At 23.8% G+C, this 19,797-nt stretch overlaps 1 protein-coding gene and 1 non-coding gene across 3 annotated transcripts in view; one reads left to right on the forward strand and one right to left on the reverse strand.

Moving 5' to 3' along the window:
• The window catches only part of LOC134830964 (neuronal acetylcholine receptor subunit alpha-7-like), a 175,448-nt gene that overhangs the window by 45,309 nt on the left and 110,342 nt on the right, over positions 1 to 19,797 (reverse strand). For both annotated transcript variants that reach the window (XM_063844585.1, XM_063844584.1), the window contains exons 4-5: positions 13,975 to 14,084; positions 11,092 to 11,272 (exon numbers count right to left, since the gene is read on the reverse strand). In XM_063844585.1, coding sequence (XP_063700655.1) covers positions 11,092 to 11,272; positions 13,975 to 14,084 — 291 coding nt within the window. The remainder of the gene's footprint in view (positions 1 to 11,091; positions 11,273 to 13,974; positions 14,085 to 19,797) is intronic.
• Trnar-acg (transfer RNA arginine (anticodon ACG)) lies at positions 6,048 to 6,121 on the forward strand. The gene has a single exon. It is a non-coding gene; the product is annotated as a tRNA-Arg (tRNA).

Consider the following 19,797-nt stretch of genomic DNA (forward strand, 5'->3'; position numbering starts at 1 on the left):
CAAAGCATAAAAGGGATTATAATGATCTCTCAAGTGTAAAATAACCTCTTCTTCAAGAAATTCTTTTAAGGATGTTGATGATCAGCTTCAAGAAAGAAGGTTAGATTGACCTTGAATTGACCTCTATTTTAAAGATTTTTTTTTTTAAACTAATCATTCAGATTTTTTTTAATTTTAATTTTTTTTAATTCTTTATCAGAATAAGACTGGAAATAAATTGAGGTTAGAAAAATAATCAGATCAATTATTAGGGATGTAAAATATGAATATTTCACATTTTTATACTCCTCAAGAAATGGAGAAGAAAATAAAAATTTTCATTTTTTTTAATTATTTACAAGCTTCACTCCTTAAATAATTAAATTTTCAACTTATTATATTTTTTTAGAGATCAAATTAACTGCTTAAGGCCCAAGAGGTTAACATCGCATATCTATGTCGCGAAACGTTTTGATCTCATTTTACCCTAACAACGTCGAGCAGCGACATAAAAGCAACATTGAATTTGCATTGAGGTTGGTTGGTTTGTAAAATTACAATGCACACAACCATTTGATATTCCAGATACAAGAGAAAAAGCAAAAAAAAACTGGTATGTGATTGTGACGACCTTTGAACTGCCCTTTTTGACATGAGATCAATACGGTTAAAGGTTTTTGTGTGTTTAAATCGGTCATGAAGAAAATGTTACAAATGCAATTTCTATCGTAGTTTTGCGAACATTTTTGCATTGCAGCAACGACGAGGGCATTTAAATAATAATTATGCAGTCAAGACCTACGATGCACGTACCAAAGCGATATGCGGTAAAAGATGCCTGGAGCGCAAATAATTTGAATTTCAAATGCTCAAATGCCGCCCTCACACATGAACTACTGGATGCTTTGTGTAATAATAATAATTATAGGGTAAGTATAATTTTAGAAAATTTTGCACATTTATTCGAAATCTTAAAATTTTTTTTTTTAATTTTGGGTAATTGATAACAATTTTTGTTTATTAAATTTAATTTATTTATTTTTTTTTTAAATTTAATTTAATTTTATTTTATTAATTTTTTTAATGCTTAGGTTTTTAATTAATTTTTTTTTAATTAATTAAAAAAAAAAAAATAGATATTTTTAAATTTTATTTCAATAAATTTTTTTACATTTTTTTTTTTACAAAAATTAATTTTCCAAAATATTTTAAGTAATTTTTTTTTATATACAAATATTAAAATATTTTTATCAAATTTTAACCCATTAATATAAAAATTATCATTTTATTGTGATATTTAAAAAAAAAAAGTTGGTTAAAAAATATGAAACATTTTTCGTAATTGAACTGGCCTAATAGAAATAGTGGAAAAATGGGTCAATTTAACATCGTGGTGACTTGTTGAAATGACGAAGAAGAAAATTAAATTAAACTAACGAGCTTATTTTGTTTTTTTTTTCTCCTGAATTGGGTCATAGCTTCGCTATTGTTTCTCATTACGGTAGTGCGGTAGCAGCCGGAGCAACAACATCATCGATAACACTTGACAAGGGAAGAAACAATATCGTTTAATGCCACAATCGGTTGTCAAACACCGGAGTGAACAATGTAATAGAATAAGCAAACAATAAAATTGAGCAAACATTTTCTTTTCTCGTTGGGTTTTTTGCTGCTTGTGCGACACAAAAGGAAGGTAAAAAGTTTTAAAATGTTTTTGATTTATAAATTTTAAAATGACTTCTTTTGATCCCATTTGTTTGCCTTTTTTCATTTCACTTGAGAAGCTTCGGATGAAAAGACGCAAGAAGATTAAAAGTTTTGCCGCGAGGCTAATTTTTCCTCTGTAAGGAAATTCAAGGTTCCGTAGCTCGAACGAAGGTCAAGGATTTTCCATTCAGTTAAATTCATCGGAGAGAAAGACATAAAACGAGTTTCATCAAATATTTGAGGAAAATATTGCCAACACACGCGATTGAAATTTCCTTCCGTAAAATCATTTTTTCCACACATTTTCCATATCAATGTCACGAGAACATCTTTCAACAACTTTTTCCTTCATTTGTTTATCATTCAATTCCGTTACAAATATTCCTCGTGTCTTCCGCTAAACTTCCTTTGTAAAATCGGGAGAGAGAAAAATTTAACTTTAACACACTTTAACTTTAAGTGTAAACATTTTTGATAGACTCAGGTGAGAAATTTTCTATACAAAAAGATTGATTGATTAGAAATTCAAAAGTTTCCAAATCAAAGTTCAAATGAGTCATTTTCTCCCCTTTCTTTTCAGTTTTATGGATGAAATTTGCAGACACATCTGCGCTATCATTTTCTCTCTAATAAAAATGTCTTGTCGTCTCGATTGAACAAACAACCGAATGAACCACGAGCGACGAAGTTTATGCTGAAATCCATAAAAAAATGTAATAATATGGAAACGCACAGCAGTCTCTCATAACAGTTCCACTCACTGGCACGTAAACGTAAAAAAACGCAAAGTATTAAGCAATCAAGATACTAAAAGTAGCTGATTTCATTTCGTTTCTACCCGCTTAAAAATTTTGTGGTGAAAAAATTCTACTGAAAGTGTGATAATTTTATACATTAATTTTTCAATAATTTTAAAGATAATTAATTTTATTTTTAGTACTAAATTGAACGATTGGAAAATCCCAAAAGGACTAGGAAAAGTCCTTCAACATCAAACATTTTTTCGAGCGTCACTAGTTTAAGCAGCCACTCATATGTGAAGTGCCTTGAGACAAAGAATATCCTAATTTTTCAAAATTTTCCTATTACAGATAATGTGAAACATAAACCAGAAATCCATCGTAGTGAAAATATCAGACGAAATAAAAAACGAGAAGATCCTGTAAGCATTATAACAGTGAAAGATGGGTTTTTTATGCCGGCGGATTCTACAATGGCTTTTTTGCCCCAAATGAAAATTAGTTTTTATGTAGCCAAGGGTTTTAAACCTGTTGTTGCAATAAATAAAAGTTGAACTTATATGGTCGAAGCATTGAACTTACAAGAGTAAATTTAATAAGGTCCGAAATTGAGACTTTACTTGAAAATGAGGGATAAATTTTCCATTAATTTATAAACATGGTAAAACGAAGCCTAGTAGGTATTATTAAATAAAGTTGTAGTTAAATATAAAAATAGAAAATGCGACAAAATTTGAAAATCTTTTTTAAATTCAAAAAAATTATCATTACTTTGAAATATTTGTATAATTTTTGATATTATTAATTTTAAAGAATTAATTTATTATTTATTAAACTAATTTTTTTTCATATAAATCTAATTATTCTTGAAAAAAAAAATTGAAAAAAATTAAAAAAAAAAGTAAAAGATTTTTTTAAAAATATATTTATTTTATTTAAAAATATGTATTAGAAATAAAAGAAAATTATTTAAAACTGAAAACATAAAAGCTTCACAAAAACTTCCAAATAATATTAATTTTTTAAATATTTAACCTTAAAATCATTTAATTAAAAAAAAAATATTTTTTTTTTATAAATTTAAATTTTTGTGATATTTTCATATTTTTAAAGTAAAAGTAATATTTTTTTACCATACAATTTTTACCTGAGTACTTGTGTATCAGAAACACGTTGCTCACACGTTTCCCTTTATTTGATCCAGTTAAACTTTTTTTTCGTTCAAGAGCAGAAGAAAATTGCTCCTCCTTGTATACGAGATCAATCACATAATCTGATAAGATTATCAAACGAAAAAAAAAATTCCATATACTTTTCCATATGGAAATATGGGCAGGAAAAAATGTCAACAAGACTTTTTTCTTCTCTCTTGATTTGATTGCTCATTTTAGTATAAAATGATATTTTTTTTGTTGTTTGGATTTTTTTTTATTTTGGCTTATGTTTGATTGAAGATGCAGAATAAAAAAAAATCAAAGCTGATTCCCGCCTTATTGATCGTATTTGTTGTTGTTTCAAGCAAACGCATTCAACAATATGTTACTTATTTCACTTTTACTGTCATCATCATTGGAACATGTGCCTTTCATATCACTTGACATATCAATTTTTGACATTTTTTGCTTTGCACTCTTTTTTTGTTTTTTTTTTTACTTTTTTTGATCTCTCTAGCAAGTGACTTTATCACCACAAAGCGATTTCAATATATTTTTTTTTTATTTTTTTCCATTTACTCGTGTGCAAAGTGAGCAACTTCTCATTCCACGAAATCATCATCATTTTTTTTGCGCGCTCCGTGACGAAGTTTCGTAATGCGGTTCGATAAGTCGCAGTGTAGGTATGCGTAACATGTTGTTTTGCGATTCGTCTTATTAATAAAAGTTTCTTTATCAGTTCAGTTATTGCCGTTCAAATCATCGCCACGGTGCGCGCGTCATATTGAGAGCCCGTATAAATTTATGATTATTAGAAGATTTTTTGTAGAGACTCAATATCGGGCAAAAAAAAATTAATTTATCAGGCGAAATGTTGTTTGTTGCGCCTTCAACCTTCCATGAAGAAGAGACATGACATCTCTATCTTTTGCGGAAAGTTTTGTTTTTTGAAAGTTTTACCAACATTGACAGTCGTATAAGTTACATATTTTCTAATTTTCCGTTCTTTTACCTGGGTCTTATAAAGTTTAATAACTGTGAGAAGTTAAAAATTATGACATGATATAAAATTTATGTCGCCTTCTCGCAAAGGAAGAGTTTGTTTCCTTCGTTGATGATGATAATAAATATATACTTTATACGAGACAAGCATGAGGACTATCATAACTTTAAGACTAATAATAATAATAAACATTGAATAAATTTTCTCTTGGACTTTTTAATGTTCCGTGTCGGTCTCAAGTTGAATTGTATTAAATTTCAAAAGGAAGAGAGAAAGAGAGAGAGAGAGAGACCCTAAGAGAAAGAGTCAAGAAAATGTATTTTATTTAATAATTTCTAATATAAATTGGCATATTGTCTTTGTGTCTCTATCGAGTGACATAGGATCCTAGGAGAAATATACTCACATTAAATATTCAAATTTCAATTCAAAAGTTATAATGCTAATGGCATTTCTTCCATCCAACCAACCCACGTCGACCATTGTCAGATTACTCAGTTATGATTTGAATATTTGTGTTTTCTGGCGCAGGAAAAAGTTTTCTTTTCTATGAAATAAGGTACAGAATATGAGGAAGTGCGAGAATAAGACAATTTATAACAAGGTGCAAATTACTCTTTTTACATTTGAAAAAAATTCCATTAATTTCTTCTCAGAAAATTTCTTCAAATTTTTAAAATTATCAATTATTTTTAAGTACAATTTAAAATAATTTTTTATAATATTTTATTAAATAATTTAAAAATATTGATTAAAGATTAAAAATATTTTTTTTTAATTTATTTTTTAATAAATTTATTTTATTTAGATTTTTTCAAAATTAATCGATTCAATTAATCACAAAGTTCTCAATAACATTGTGAAATTAAAAAAAAAAAATAAATAAATAAAACTGTTACAATAATTTCAAAATAAATTTAAATTTTTAATTCAAAAAATTTTTGAATTTAAAGTTTTAACACATTTTTCATATTTTTAATTTAATTATTTTTTAATTATTTTTTTTTAATTAACAATAATTTAATAATTATTATAAAATAATTAAAAAAAATTAATTAAAAAATAATTAAATTAAAAATATGAAAAATGTATTAAATCTCCAAATTTAAAAATTTGCTGAATTAAAAATTTAAATTTATTTTGAAATTATTGTTAATTAAATTTAATTAAAATATAAAAGTTTTATTAAACCTCCAAGATATATAAAATTGTCAATTTTTTTACATTATAATTTTATGAAAATTTTATTATTTATTCAATATAAAAATTATGATACAAATTTATTTGATTTAAATTTTCAATAAAATATTTAAAAAATTAATAAAATATTTAATTAGTTAAAAAATAATAATTATTATAATTTTTTATTAAAATTAATTTAAATACAACATAAACACATCACAAAAAGTCCAAAAATAACTTCGCACACATCTTATCTCATTCAAAAATTTATTTTTATAACATGGCTTCGTAGTTCAATTGGATAGAATGCTTGACTACGGATCAAGAGGTTGCAGGTTCGAGTCCTGCCGAAGTCGTCCATTTTTTATACAAATTATTCAAATAAAATTATTATATTAAAGCGTTCATTCAATTTTCATTCTCATTCATCATAATTCCCTTTTTTGAACTAAATTACGCCATTATGTGATAAATATTTTGTTGTGCATAATTTTTTAAATTTCCTACGAACTTTATAATAATTTTGTATTAAATACAAGATGTTAATGGGATAAAATGTAAAAAAGTTGTGCAAGCAGAAAAATTGTATACATCTACAGGTGAAAAGAAAAAAAAAATTTTTTTTTTGATGAAACTTTCACTTTACATCATTAAATTACATGTCGAACGGTGGGCTTAAAAAATCTTTCAATTTTTTTGTACAAATTCTCATTTTATCGTCCCACTGTGTGAATTTTGTGCAAAAACTTTTCATCGTAAAATTTACACAAATTGTATAGATTTTTTTGTTTGCTTTTGAAAAAAAGGTGTAAAGTTGTTCCGCTTTTCTGCGACAAAAATATATTTAAAATTTAAGGGTTACACAATTTTCCTCTTTTCGCTAAAATCCGGCAAAACATCTGTCACCGTCTCAACCATCTTCTTATTACGGAGCGAAATTATGACGAGTTTCATAATGATAATTGTCTGATGTGGTAAATTTCTACGCATCCATGCAAAATAGCGGTTTAGTTTCTTAATATTTGACACAAATTGCGTAAAGTTTTGTGGTGAAAAGGTGTTTCCTTGTACAATATTTTCGTATTTTATGTTTTAGTGTTTCGCTTTTGGGTATGTCTGAGTTGAGATTTTATGTTTTACTTTGTTGTTGTTGTTGTTTTAGGGGTTTTAAAGAAAGTAAGTTATTCGTTTGTTCTTGTTTTTTATGATTTAATTGAGTGGAACGAGTTTTAATTTTTTGATAATTGGCTTCTAAAATCGATAATTTTAATAAATCTACTTAGGTCGCTCCAAATTTAATTTAAACTTTTGTTTTTTGATTTTCTTATGCTTCATTAAACTTTTGAAAAAAATTAGCTGATAAAATTATTTTTAAATAAATATGTATGTTTTAAATTTTAATAAAATTTATTTTAATGATTTTTAATCAATTAATAAATTTTAAATATTATTTCAAAAAATTAAATAAAAAAATTGTAATTTCAAATATTTGCAAGTATTTAAATATAATTTATTGCTAATGTGTTTTTATAAATTTTTGATGTTCATAATTATTAAAAAAATGTTTGAAAAAATCAGTTATTTTACATGGAATATTTTAAAATTTAAATAAAAAACAAAATTATTAATTTTTTTAAATATAAATATAAATTATTATTAATGTACTTAAAATTTATTAAAATAATTAAAAAATATTTAATTTTTTATATTTTTATATAAAAATATAATTTTTTAATTCGATTTAAAAAAATAATTTAAATACAAATTTTTTATTTAATTTTTATTTTTTTAATTTTTATTATCTATTTAATTAATTTATTTTTAAAAATTAATTTATTTATTAATTTATTAAATTTACATTAAAATGTAATTATTTTTTTTTAATTTAATTATTTTTTCAAAAAAATTTAAAATTTTAGCAAATATTTTTTTTTAATATTTTAATTTTTAAATAAAATTTAATTTTTAAATTTGGTTAATTTTTGTTAGATTTTTTTTATTTTTAATCGAATTTCATTAAAAAAAATAAATTTTTTTAATATTTTTTTTTTATTAATTTTGGAACAAAAAAATTTAAATAAATTTAAACCGACCTATTTTTTTTAAAATATCTTATTAAAAAATGTAAGACAAGTGTAAAAAGTGCTTTAAATATTTTTCGTATCTAAAAAATTAACTAGATTGCTATTTATCAATTATTTTATTATTTGCAGAGAAAAAAAACTCATTAAATATATTAAAAAGTGCATCATATTTCTCTAAAAAGTGCCATTAAACGTTCTGTGTATAATATAAAATTTTTCGAAAAAATTGTGTTGAATGTGCATATGACGTGTGGTATGTGTCGTTTTAAAGTGTGACTAAGAGTTTATAGTGATGAGTTGGTAAATATTTAGAAAGTAAGTCAACACATGGTTCCTTTTAGCTACACACATGTCTGTGAATGCTGTCTCTGCCAAGTTATTTAACGTCGACCGAGAGCACTCTACTCAACATATGCATATCCCGTGCTGGAGTAAATTTGGTGATAATGACATGAGAAATATTCACTTGAAGTCTACTGTTAATAGACGACGCCTCTTATCTTTTTAGAAATTCTATTTGGGATCATCCATTAGCAGTTATGTGAATATTTCTCAAGCACCGTGCTGTAAAATTACTTTTTTTTTCTTGCCATCGCAGTGAATCGTGAAAATATTGCTTAATATTAATGAAGATGTGGATGAAGAGAAAAAAAAATAAGAATTTACGAGTGGAAAAGAAACAAAATGAAGATATCGAGCACCTTCGCCATCCGATTCTAGACATTAATTATTATTAATAGACGTAAATATCGTTAATTTTATTATGTCGCGTACCATTTTTCATCTCCTTCACATGTAACGTGCATGTCATAAAAGTTAGTTATTGCCTGTTGAAAGTGTCTGTATATTAAATTTATTTAAGACATTTTAATGAGATTTATGTGCGAGACACGACACACGAAAAATTACGGAAAAATGTGTGTTTCCACATTTGGAAAGAGTTACAAAACTTTTTTTTTTCTCTTTGCTGTCGTAACTTTTAACGTCAGTCGAAACATAAAGGAGGCGGAAAAAAAGTAGAGAGCAAGGATTTTTGTGGAATGGCGGTTAATATGATTAAATATTATGTCATCTTCGTATTTCGTGAGAGAGCAAAAGATGCGCAGCGCCGGTGTAATATGTACAGGAAATTAGATTTTTTAACTGTACACCTGAGACACTGATTATGGTTTCGTTTTGTTCTGCACTGTAAGCTAAAGTGTTCGCAATTAAAAAAGTTTTGTCCTTGGTAAAGGAAATTTTTGTTGAGCTCTAAGGTGACAAAATTTTTGTTATATTTTTTTTTTCAATTTTTTTAATTTCTTTTATTTTAGATTGTTTTTAAATAATAAAATTGATTAGGGAATGGATTTTTATTAAAAATTATGTTTCAGAAAAAAAATTGTTTTTTTTTAATTTGTATGAATTATTTAATTTAATGGAGAAAAAATAATTAAATTAAATAATTTATAATTTTTCCTAATTAATTAATTAATTAATTAAACCTAAATAAAAATATTGTGAACCTAATTTTTTTCAAATTATGAAATAAATTTATCAAAAATTTCAATGAATTTTTAAAAATTTATTACAAATTAAATTTTTAAAGATCTCTAATTTTTTTATTTAAAAAAAAATAGAAAAACTTAAGAATTTTTTTAAATTTTAATATGTTTTTTTATAATGTTTCATAATGAATTTATTTAAATATTTAAGAAAAATAAATAAATTTTTAAGATTTTAAAAATATTAAAAAGATTACAAATAAATAATAAATATTTTAAAGATTACAACAAAAAAAATTTTTTTTTGGTAAATTTTGAAAATTGAATCTATGAAGAAAAAAAATATTTATAATTTTTAAAAAAATATTTTGCATATTTGAATAAATCAAATAATTTTTTAAGCTTTTCTTAGCTGATTTTTTTAATTAATTTTTTTCTTCGTTTTTTTAATATTTTTTAAAAATAAATAAAAAAATATAATTAATAATTAATTATTTACTTATTAATTATGTTATTAAAATTCATTTTTTTTAAATTTTTTTTATAATTTTTGAAACAAAAAATTGAATAAAAATAAATAATTAATTATTAATTAAATATAAATAATTAATTATTTATTTATTAATTATGTTACTTAAATTCATTTTATAATTTTTTTGTTTTCGAAAATAAATCATTCTTACAAAGTCCGGAATTTTTATCATGAAAAAAAATTATTTAAGGAAATTTTCATCTTTAAAAAAAAGAAAAAAAGCGGAAGAATAAAAGAAAACCGTTTGAGCTCATTCTCTTAATTACAGTTTTAACTCTTAATCCGTGTTTTTTTTTAATGAGAAACAACAAAACGAATATGTGTGATGAAATTGTGAATGTGATTGCACACACAAAGAAGAAGAAGAAAAAGGAAAAAAAAACAGAAACGAGTTGAGCTCAGTGAATGAGTGAGCTCAAACAAAAATAAAGGCTCATTCAAAATTTATGCTCTCATTAAATTCTTATTATCCTCCGTATGTTCCAACGGATCCGTGTTGGCAAAAATGGCATTGTGTTGCTTTACTACTGGAAACACACACACACACACATTAAAAAGTCTAGGATATATGTTTAATTCGCAATTAAATATACACATTACTTACTTTAAAAAGGCAATTACCACATTCTCTCTATTCGTAGAGGCTGACGACGCCATGGCTTAGCGTTGAAAGGTGGCTGTAATATGTTTACAATGACTTGCTAATATTTGTGTGTGTGTGCTTTTTATATTTTGATTCGATTCGAAAAAACTGTGAGAAAAATTTTAATGACTTGTTGTTGTTGTTTTTTTTATTATCGTCATTAAATCGTTTAATTTGAAGGAAAAGTTGAGAGATGTGCAAAAATATTTTTGTTTCAGTTTGTCTCAGTTTTCCGTTCGTATTTTTTTTACTTCAGTAAATTATTTGTGCAATAAATTTTTTAAATGTTGTCTATTTGATTTATTTATAAACAACTTTTTGTCTCGAAATGCGTAACAATGAACGAGATGAAAAATAAAATTTACGACTTTAAATTATTTTAATTATTTTTTTTTTGCTCTCGATATTTATTTTGTTTAAAATTATTTTTCTTGTTATTTATTTTAAAATTATTTAAATTAAAAATTATTGCAAAGGTGCTCATTAAAAATTTAAAAAAAATATTTTTTAAGTGAAAAAAAAATTAAAAAAGTCCCTAAAGGACGTGATTTCGTTGAATTTTTGGATGTTGCATTTTTTTTACCTGATTTCCATCATACGTCCAACTGCCAAATTTCATTTCGCAGTTTTGATCATCGAAGGGGAACCACGTGATGTCTATCTTGCATGTGCTTTTGAAGATACCAGGGGGCACGTACAGACAACCGCCGTCATTTTTGACCACGACATTTGTATGATATGTGCCGTCGAATCCCTCGTCCGCACTGTAATTTTGAGTAGTTTATATGGAATATTTTTTTGTTTACCGTTTTTAACATTTTACCAATCATTTATTCAAACATTCATGAATGCTTCAAAGCATCTAACGCTTTTATTTTTAAAAATCAACTTAACACGATGCACAACATTTAAATAAAACGAACATTTCGAAGAACTTTTTGTTTGAGCAAAAAAAATTAATTTGCCGTGAAAAAACGTTTCATGCGGTAATTTTCGCGTAAACAAATCACAACATTAATTTAACATTCAAATATATTACAAAAGCTCTTTGAGGGATTTTTGCGCGTATTTTTTTTTTTTTTCATCATAAGTACAAAATATTTCAGTAGAGCAAAAGTAAATAATTTTTTTTTGAAATATTTTGTAAAATGACGTCGTGCCCACAGTAACGGCAAGCTGACATATTTGTACATTCCCACTAGCCCACATAATGCTAGAACAAATTTTGTTAATTTTTTGTGTGTTGACGGTTATGTTTGCGTTGAGGTGACTCTTTGTGTGAGAGACTATGCAGATGTTTTTGTATCTTACCTCTGGGTTTTTTTTTTATATTTTTGTAGTTGGTGTTTTTTTTTTAAATTATTTACGTGGAGTAGATATCATTCTGTTCCCTCATAAAATTATTTTTTTTTAAAGAATTATTTTTTTTTGTTTTACCGCATTTTAATTTTTTTTTTGTGTACAAAAAAAAAATCTTTAATTAAAAAAAAAAATAAATAAATAATTATGAAGTAAAAATTTTTAAAGCTGAAATTTAATTAAATTTAATTTAAAAAAAAATAATTTAAATTTTTAAAATTTTATTTTTTAAAAAATAAAAAAAATAAATTTTAATAAAAAAAAATAAATTTTAAAAAAAAAAATATTTTAATAATTTTAATATTTAAAAATAATTTTTCTTATTTTAATTTAGCTTTAACTAAATAAAACCAGATTAAATTCCATCTAAAATTAATTTAATAATGATTTGATTAATTAATTAATTCACTGTTATTTAATTTACAGTTTAATTCAAATATTTTAATTTATTTTTTTTTTAAATTTGAATAATTAATTTTTTTCCTAATTTTTTTTAAATTTTAAATATAAAATATATTTTTTTATTAATTAATAAAAAATTTAAATAAAAAAATATAAATATTTTATTTTTTTTTTAATTTAAACAAATTATGACAATAACCTTTTATTTCAAAAGCGACACCCAAAAACGATTAAATATAAAAAAAAACTCGTAAACGACCAAAAAATTGAGCTGAACTGAATGATATCTACCATCTATATGATTGCGAAATGATAACATTTTATTATCCTTAATGTTCATTTTTATCATCTCATTCACGATATTATCACAACATTGACGAAAATATTGTATATATAAAAGAAAATTAAATATTTTTTTTTATTTGTTGTTTCCTGTTAAATATTGAAATAAGTTTATATATGTAGCAGGCACAGACAGTCTAACGTTAATGTACAATCAACACGGTTATCAGGAAGTATGGATGGCATTTAATAATTGATGTCTTTTTACGCTTAAAAGCATCTCTGAGTGATTGGTAGAGGATTTCCGGAGAACCGTGTTATGACAATCATTCACACAAATATTTATACAATTTTCTTAGTAGTATTTTCTTAAGTAAACGCACTTAAAAGACATTTAGTAGCAAGTTTTTTTTCTTACTTTTGTTAATTAATTGATATTAATCGATTATTTTTATTTTTATTATATATAATTTCACTGTTAGAACATAAACTTTAATATCTAAGCAAGTCAATCGAAGTCAAGTGTTTTTGGATAAGATTTTATTTTTTTGTTGTTTTTACGAAATAATGTCATTTTTTTATCCCAAAGGTACACTTGGCTCCTAATGTGCACAAAAAGCTACTTGTCTAAATTATACCGTGGGTTCACTCAATTTTTAAATTTTATATATTTTTTTTTCTTTTTTTTATTTCCTTTCACTTCTTATTTTTTTTCAATTTTTATAACTTTAAGTTGTTTTTTCATTATTTTATTAATATTTTAATTTTTCTACACTTTTTTAATTTTTATATCATTATAATTAATTATTATAAAAATTAATATTTAAGTAAATAAAAAATTTAATTTTATTTTATTATTATTAAAAAAAAAATAAATTTAAATTATTAAATTCATAAGAAGAAGTAATATTTTTTTGTTACGAAAAATAAAAAAAAATATTTTTCTTATATTTTTTCTTAATTAATTTTTCAATTTATTATTTTTTGTGATTTTTAAAAATAAAAATAAATTTTTAAAATGTAACAAAATATTTTTTTAAAATATTAATTAAATTTAAATATTAATTAATTATATTAAATATTATTTTTTTCAAAAAATTCATTAAAAATAATGAATTGAAAAAAAAATAATAATGAATTTTAATTTTATTAAAAAAATCAACTTAAAGAAAAAATGTTAAAAAAATACTGAAAAAAGTGAAAGAAATATTTGATTCTGAGAAAAAAAAATTCAAGAAAAATTGAGTAAACGCACGGTAGTTACTTAAATATATTTATGATAATATTTACACTGTAGAATATCTTAGAGTATTATTTTAATATAGTTTGTGTTGTTTTTTGTACAAACATACTTCACGCACTCCGATGACATACACAAACAAACAACTTTAAAAAAAAATTGGCAAAAAAAGGGTGGCCTTACCTGTTGTACATGAGAACATCCGGCTTCCATAATTTATTTGGTGTTATCCTTAAATCCTTCACTCCCGGGTATTCCGATTTATTCCATTGCAAGTTGTAGTCGTTCCATTCCTGTACGTGGCGAACGTTAAAGTAAAAAGTTGAATTAGAATTATTATTGCTATTAGTGCGCGATTTATTACTTAAAAAAAAAAACAAAAATATGTGAGCGGTTAAATAAATTTACAGAGAATGGGAATAATAGAGATAAAAAATTGTTTTATTATTATTAAAAAAAAAAAAGAAAACAAAAAGCTCTATAATAATAAAATAATGTGTTTGTAAATCCCAGCATTAATGTTAAAACGTTATGTCATATAAATGTACAAATAATCTTGGGGAAAAGCGATGTTTACATGCATTTATTAATATTATTTACACATATTTAAACATAACAAGTAAATGTGGAGTAAAATACATTAGTCTACTCTACTTTTCTCGCATTTATACACACACGCACACACAAAATGGAAAATAAGCATGCGGATTTGTGCTTTCGCAAAACACAAACAAGCGAAACGATAACAACGGAATATCTACAATTATGACGATTACGCTGTACGCAGCGGCAGCGCACACGAGATAAGGAAGAAGTCTAATGCAAAATGCGGTACAAAAGTGAAGAGCACTCATGTTACAATTAGTGGCGGAGAATTTATGTAAACTCGAGTTTCTAATGGCATTGCCATTGTTTAAACACAAGTAATATTCGTAAAATGTCACGTCATGAGAATAGTTTTTGGGGGGTACATGTGTTTGATGGCAGTTGTCTGACGATTTGGAGTTTAGGGAGATTTTTGGGGTTTTAAGTTGTAGTTTTGTTGTATGAGAAAAAATATATATGATAAAAGTTGGTTTTTTAGTCAGTTGTGGTTTTAAAAGAATTTAAGAGAAAAAATATTTTTAATAAATCCAGTAAAAAAATTTCTTTTGTTGTCTTAATTATTTTTTTTTTTGTAATTTGGAAAAAAACTAAATATTCAAAAATTATTTTTAATAATTAAATTTTAAATAATTATTTTTTTAAATATGTTATTTTTTAATTAAATTTATTTCAAATTATATTATAACAGTATATAAATTTCAATTAAATTAATTAATTTAAATTTAATTATTTTTTATTAAATTTAAATTATTTTTTTTAATTTATAATTTTTTATTTTTTTTAAAAATTTTTTATAAATTTTTTATTACATATAATAATATTTAAAAAAAAATTAAATATATATAAAACTTTTCTTTAGAATTGGAAATAAAGAAAAGTTTTATATATATTTTATTTTTTTAAAAATATTTATTTTTTTTTTTTTAAATTTTAATATAATCTTAGCATTAAAGGCTTTAATTTTTTTTAACATTCAAAATTTTTATTTTTTTAAAAACGTAAAAAAAAATGTTTTGAATGGAATTTTCATAATATTTTAGAAAATAATGTTTAAAGATAAATATAATTTTTAAAACATTTTCAAGAAAAATTTTTTCTTACACCCAAGAAAATAAAAAAAAAAATTAAAATAAAATAATTCTATACATTTTTACTGAAAGTTTGGACAAAATATATTTATTTATTGTTTAATAGATATACCTACATATCAAACTTTTTTTTTAATAATTGAAATAATATTTTAATAATTGAAATTTTAATAATAATTGAAAACCTATTTTATATTTTTGTCTTTTCAAAATGTTTTATTTTTCTTTAAAAAAATTAAAGTGAAAAATCTGATTTTGAAAAATTATTTATAAAAAAATTATAAAATATTTTTTAAAATTTTTTTCACATTTTCTTGAACATTTATCTTTATATAATCGCTTAATTGTTAAAAAAATGAAATTAATCAATTTATCGTAAATTTTAACAATTTTTTTATTTTATGTGAAAAAAATAAAAATTTTAATTGCATTTTTTTTCCTTAAATAGTTGTTTTTTTAGTTTTTAAAATTCAATCTTAAATTAAATCTTAATCAAACATCTAAAATCGTGAAAATGTAAATCAAATATTACCAAATACGTTCCTGCCATTTTTGACCCATTTTTAATTAGATATCCCCAGAAAGATGTCACAAAACCCTGTTTTATCTCAACATTTATTGCAAATTGCATCAATAAAAGGTTGTGATGCGTAAAATAAAGTCTTCGTATTTATTCATGCCTTGTTTCCCTCATGGAAACATCAAAAATCGTCCCAAAAAAGGCACAAAAGTTTTCCTTTTTCTCTTCATAAAAGTGCACATCATAATAATACATAATAATAAATGATAATAACAACATATGTACTTTTAATAAATTTCCTCATAAACAACACAAAAGGGAGTCACAAAAATATTGATTGGTGTCTATCTTTTTTTTCTCTTCGTTCAGATATTCAGCTCAGTAGTTGACTAGTTGATTATTCTATTATTTATGCTCGGAATGTGTGATGCGAGGTCCAACAGATTTTTGATGGTGTTGGAAATGCCAACACAATAACATCACAATGAATTATTATTTGATGAATGAATGTTTAATGATGAAGAGAAAAGGAATCGTCACTCCGTAGCACGACGCACGACGACGACGATGACTGACAGACGTGAATAATGATGTGAATAGAAATTGCTTCTCATTTCGAGTGGTTTGTTTATTCATTGCTGCTCTTTTTTTCCAGCCCAGTCTAGTTTTCTGTCTCGGTCACGGATAGAAACAAAAAAAAACAATGAATGATGGAAAATCCATTAATCGTGTTTTTTTTTGGCAACGAGACTTGGGATGAAATGAAGTTTATACGATCCAATTAACTTGTAAAACAGATTGATAGTCATGTCAAACAAAACACCTCAATTCACTGTTTTTACGGCTCACAGGTCCTAATTTATTTAAGATTTAACCTCTATAATATTGATGATTCTAATTTACGGGTGAAGATCGAGTACTATCATTATATGATTAATAATCGACAAGTTGTACCCCGTAATAATGAGGGGCATCAGGAAAGGTCTGGATTAATAGAATTATGTACATGAAAGAACAAATGGAGGTGCCTGGTCCCTTGTTGAACTTTATTTATTTAATTTCCTATATTGAGATGTCATGTTACGGTCCAGTTCTTAACGCATGCTAGACGTAGATAATTTCCTCTGAGCACATATTTTATCCATTTTTTAAAAGGATTTTTGGGGAAAAAAATAACATTTTTTGGTGAAGTGGTTGTCCGAGTATTCAAAGTTATATTTTCAAGAAAATTTTAAAGAGTTTAAAAAAATTAAAATTTTTTGGAAAAAATATGGGAAAATTATTTTTAAAAAATTAATTTTGAATTAATTTAAAAACTTTAGAATTTCCAAAAAATTACGAAAATTTTTAAAAATTTAAAATTTTCGTGGAAAATCCATGGAAAACTTATGAAAAGTAATGAATTTTTCTGAAAATTTTCGATATTTGTAAAAAATTAAATGTTTAAATGCTCGTAAAAAATTTTAATAAAATTTAAAGAAAAATGTAAAAATATTAAAATTAATTAATTAAATTTAATTTAATAAAATTAATTAATTAAATTTAATTTAGAATTAAAATTTATTTAATTAAATTTAATTTAGAATTAAAATTTATTGAAAAAAATATTAAAAATATATTTTGACATCTTTTGTGAAAACTCATGATAATTATAAATATTTCGTATAATGAATAAAAAAAATTTCAAGAAAAATTTCAAATTAATAATAATAAAAAAGTTTTGAAAAATTCATTCATTGAATTATTTTTTATTAAAAAAATTAAGATTTTTTCTAATCGATTTCAAATCAGTTTTCATGAATTTTTAGAATAAATAAAAATTCAAAGTGTTCATAGAATATATTAAAAATTTCGAAAAATTTGTAAATTATCTTAAAAAAAACTTTTTGTAAAACTATGAATTTTTCAGATAACTGTGAAAATTTTAATTTATTCAAATTTGATAAAAAAAAAATAAATATTTATTGATTGAAATATTAAATTTTATAAGTTTTTGTCTTAAAGCTCTTATAACTTTATTAACTCAAAAAAATAAAATAAAATAAAATGCGTTATTGTTAATCGTTCCTTTCAAAACGAAAACTTTCCCTCTATTTTTGGGGAGAAAATAAACATTAGAGAAACTAGAGAGGTAAAAGTTTATTTTGTAAAACAAAATTATTTTTTTATTTGTTGAAATGAGCTTTCATAACTTTCGGTCGCCATATGAGACTTTTCCTTTTAATTTATGGTCATTATTATAATAAATGTTTGTCTGTGCGTACCAACCAAATGACACTCAATGCCCGTAAGAAAAAGGAGACGAAAAAGAAGAAGAAGTGAGAAGGAGAACAACAACCTGAGAGTAGAGAACTGTGTCTAGAATAATCATCTAATAATATTCAGTGACCGGGAAATTTAAACGGAGGTACTAAATCTTTTCCTCCTTTTGTTTGGGTAAACTCTGTCTGTGTGTCGGTCTAGAAAATTATGGTAATGCCGTCGAGAAGGTACTCCGGACCAAGAAATGTATAACATTTGGCATATTTATTGCACAATCATATTCGCCGTTTGAAATAGTAATGGAGTAATAATAATTTCAGTTATTATTTCATTTTATTATTTTATATTGTGTCTGATGGTCTCTGAGTGGCAGAATGTATGAAAATTTAATATTTTATTTTATATTATGACAGTTAAAGAATTTATTTGCAATTTATGAGCGCTTCAAGCTATTATTTCCAAAAGTGTTACAATTTAAATAGTTTTCTATTTCCTCTCTTCTTGTCTTTTTGTCCACACACTGAAGAACAATTGTAGCTTCATTTTGCATTTTGTGGGTGACGTAAAGGAATTTTTGTAAAAACTTTTTGAAAACTATTTCAGAACAACAAAAAATTTAACAGTTCATTGGGTGAAAAGTTTTTTAGTGCATTTTTTTCAGAAAAAAATAATTTTTTAAACGTTTTTTTGAAAGAATTTTGATGTAAATTAGAGGACCGTTAATTTTTAATCAAAAAAAATTTTTTTTGAAAAAATTTTGATGTAAATTAGAGGGAATTATTTTTTTTTTCGTTTTTTTTTTGGATAAATTTACATCTTAAATTATCTTTTAATTACATTTTTGATTTTTTTTTGAGCTACCGGAGTAAAAATTTTCATTTTTTTTTATTAATTTTATAATCTAATTTTTTTTTCTAATTCAAGATGCCAAACAAATTTTTTTTTCATGGTAGAACGAAATCTACGGGTCCATTTATTAATAGAATTAAGCACTGAAAATTGTTTCAAACTTAAGAAAATACTTTCATTGTTCGAACGACAAGTCCTTTAACTGACACAAATAGATAATTTATGAGAAAATTTAGTTCAAAGTTCGAACAATTACTCAGCAAAAAAAAAGTGCAACAAACGAAACAAAGGAATTCAACAAATATCTTGATTTATTTGTTGAACGACTTAAAACAGAGAATTTTGTAATTTTCTAAAGAAATACTTTTAAATGCATCACTTCTCAATATTTAATGATCCCTTCAAGTCCTTTTGCGCCATTTCATTTTATTTTCCACTTTTTTTTCTCGCTTTCCATTTAAAAGCAATCCTTTTTATCAAGAAAATCTCCGATATTTTTTATTCGATATAAAACTGACATCATCGTTAAATGTCCAACAACAAAGTAAAATCATTCGGAAAAGCGACATTTATTTTGTTGTTTTCTAGTCATTCGACGTTTTTTTTGCTTTATGTCTCGTAAAACGAAAAATCTATACAATCCTCATTAAAATATATAGTCCTCTCTTAAAAAGTCTCGTA

This window comes from Culicoides brevitarsis, chromosome 2 (assembly GCF_036172545.1).
Source record: "Culicoides brevitarsis isolate CSIRO-B50_1 chromosome 2, AGI_CSIRO_Cbre_v1, whole genome shotgun sequence".
NCBI lineage: Eukaryota > Metazoa > Arthropoda > Insecta > Diptera > Ceratopogonidae > Culicoides > Culicoides brevitarsis.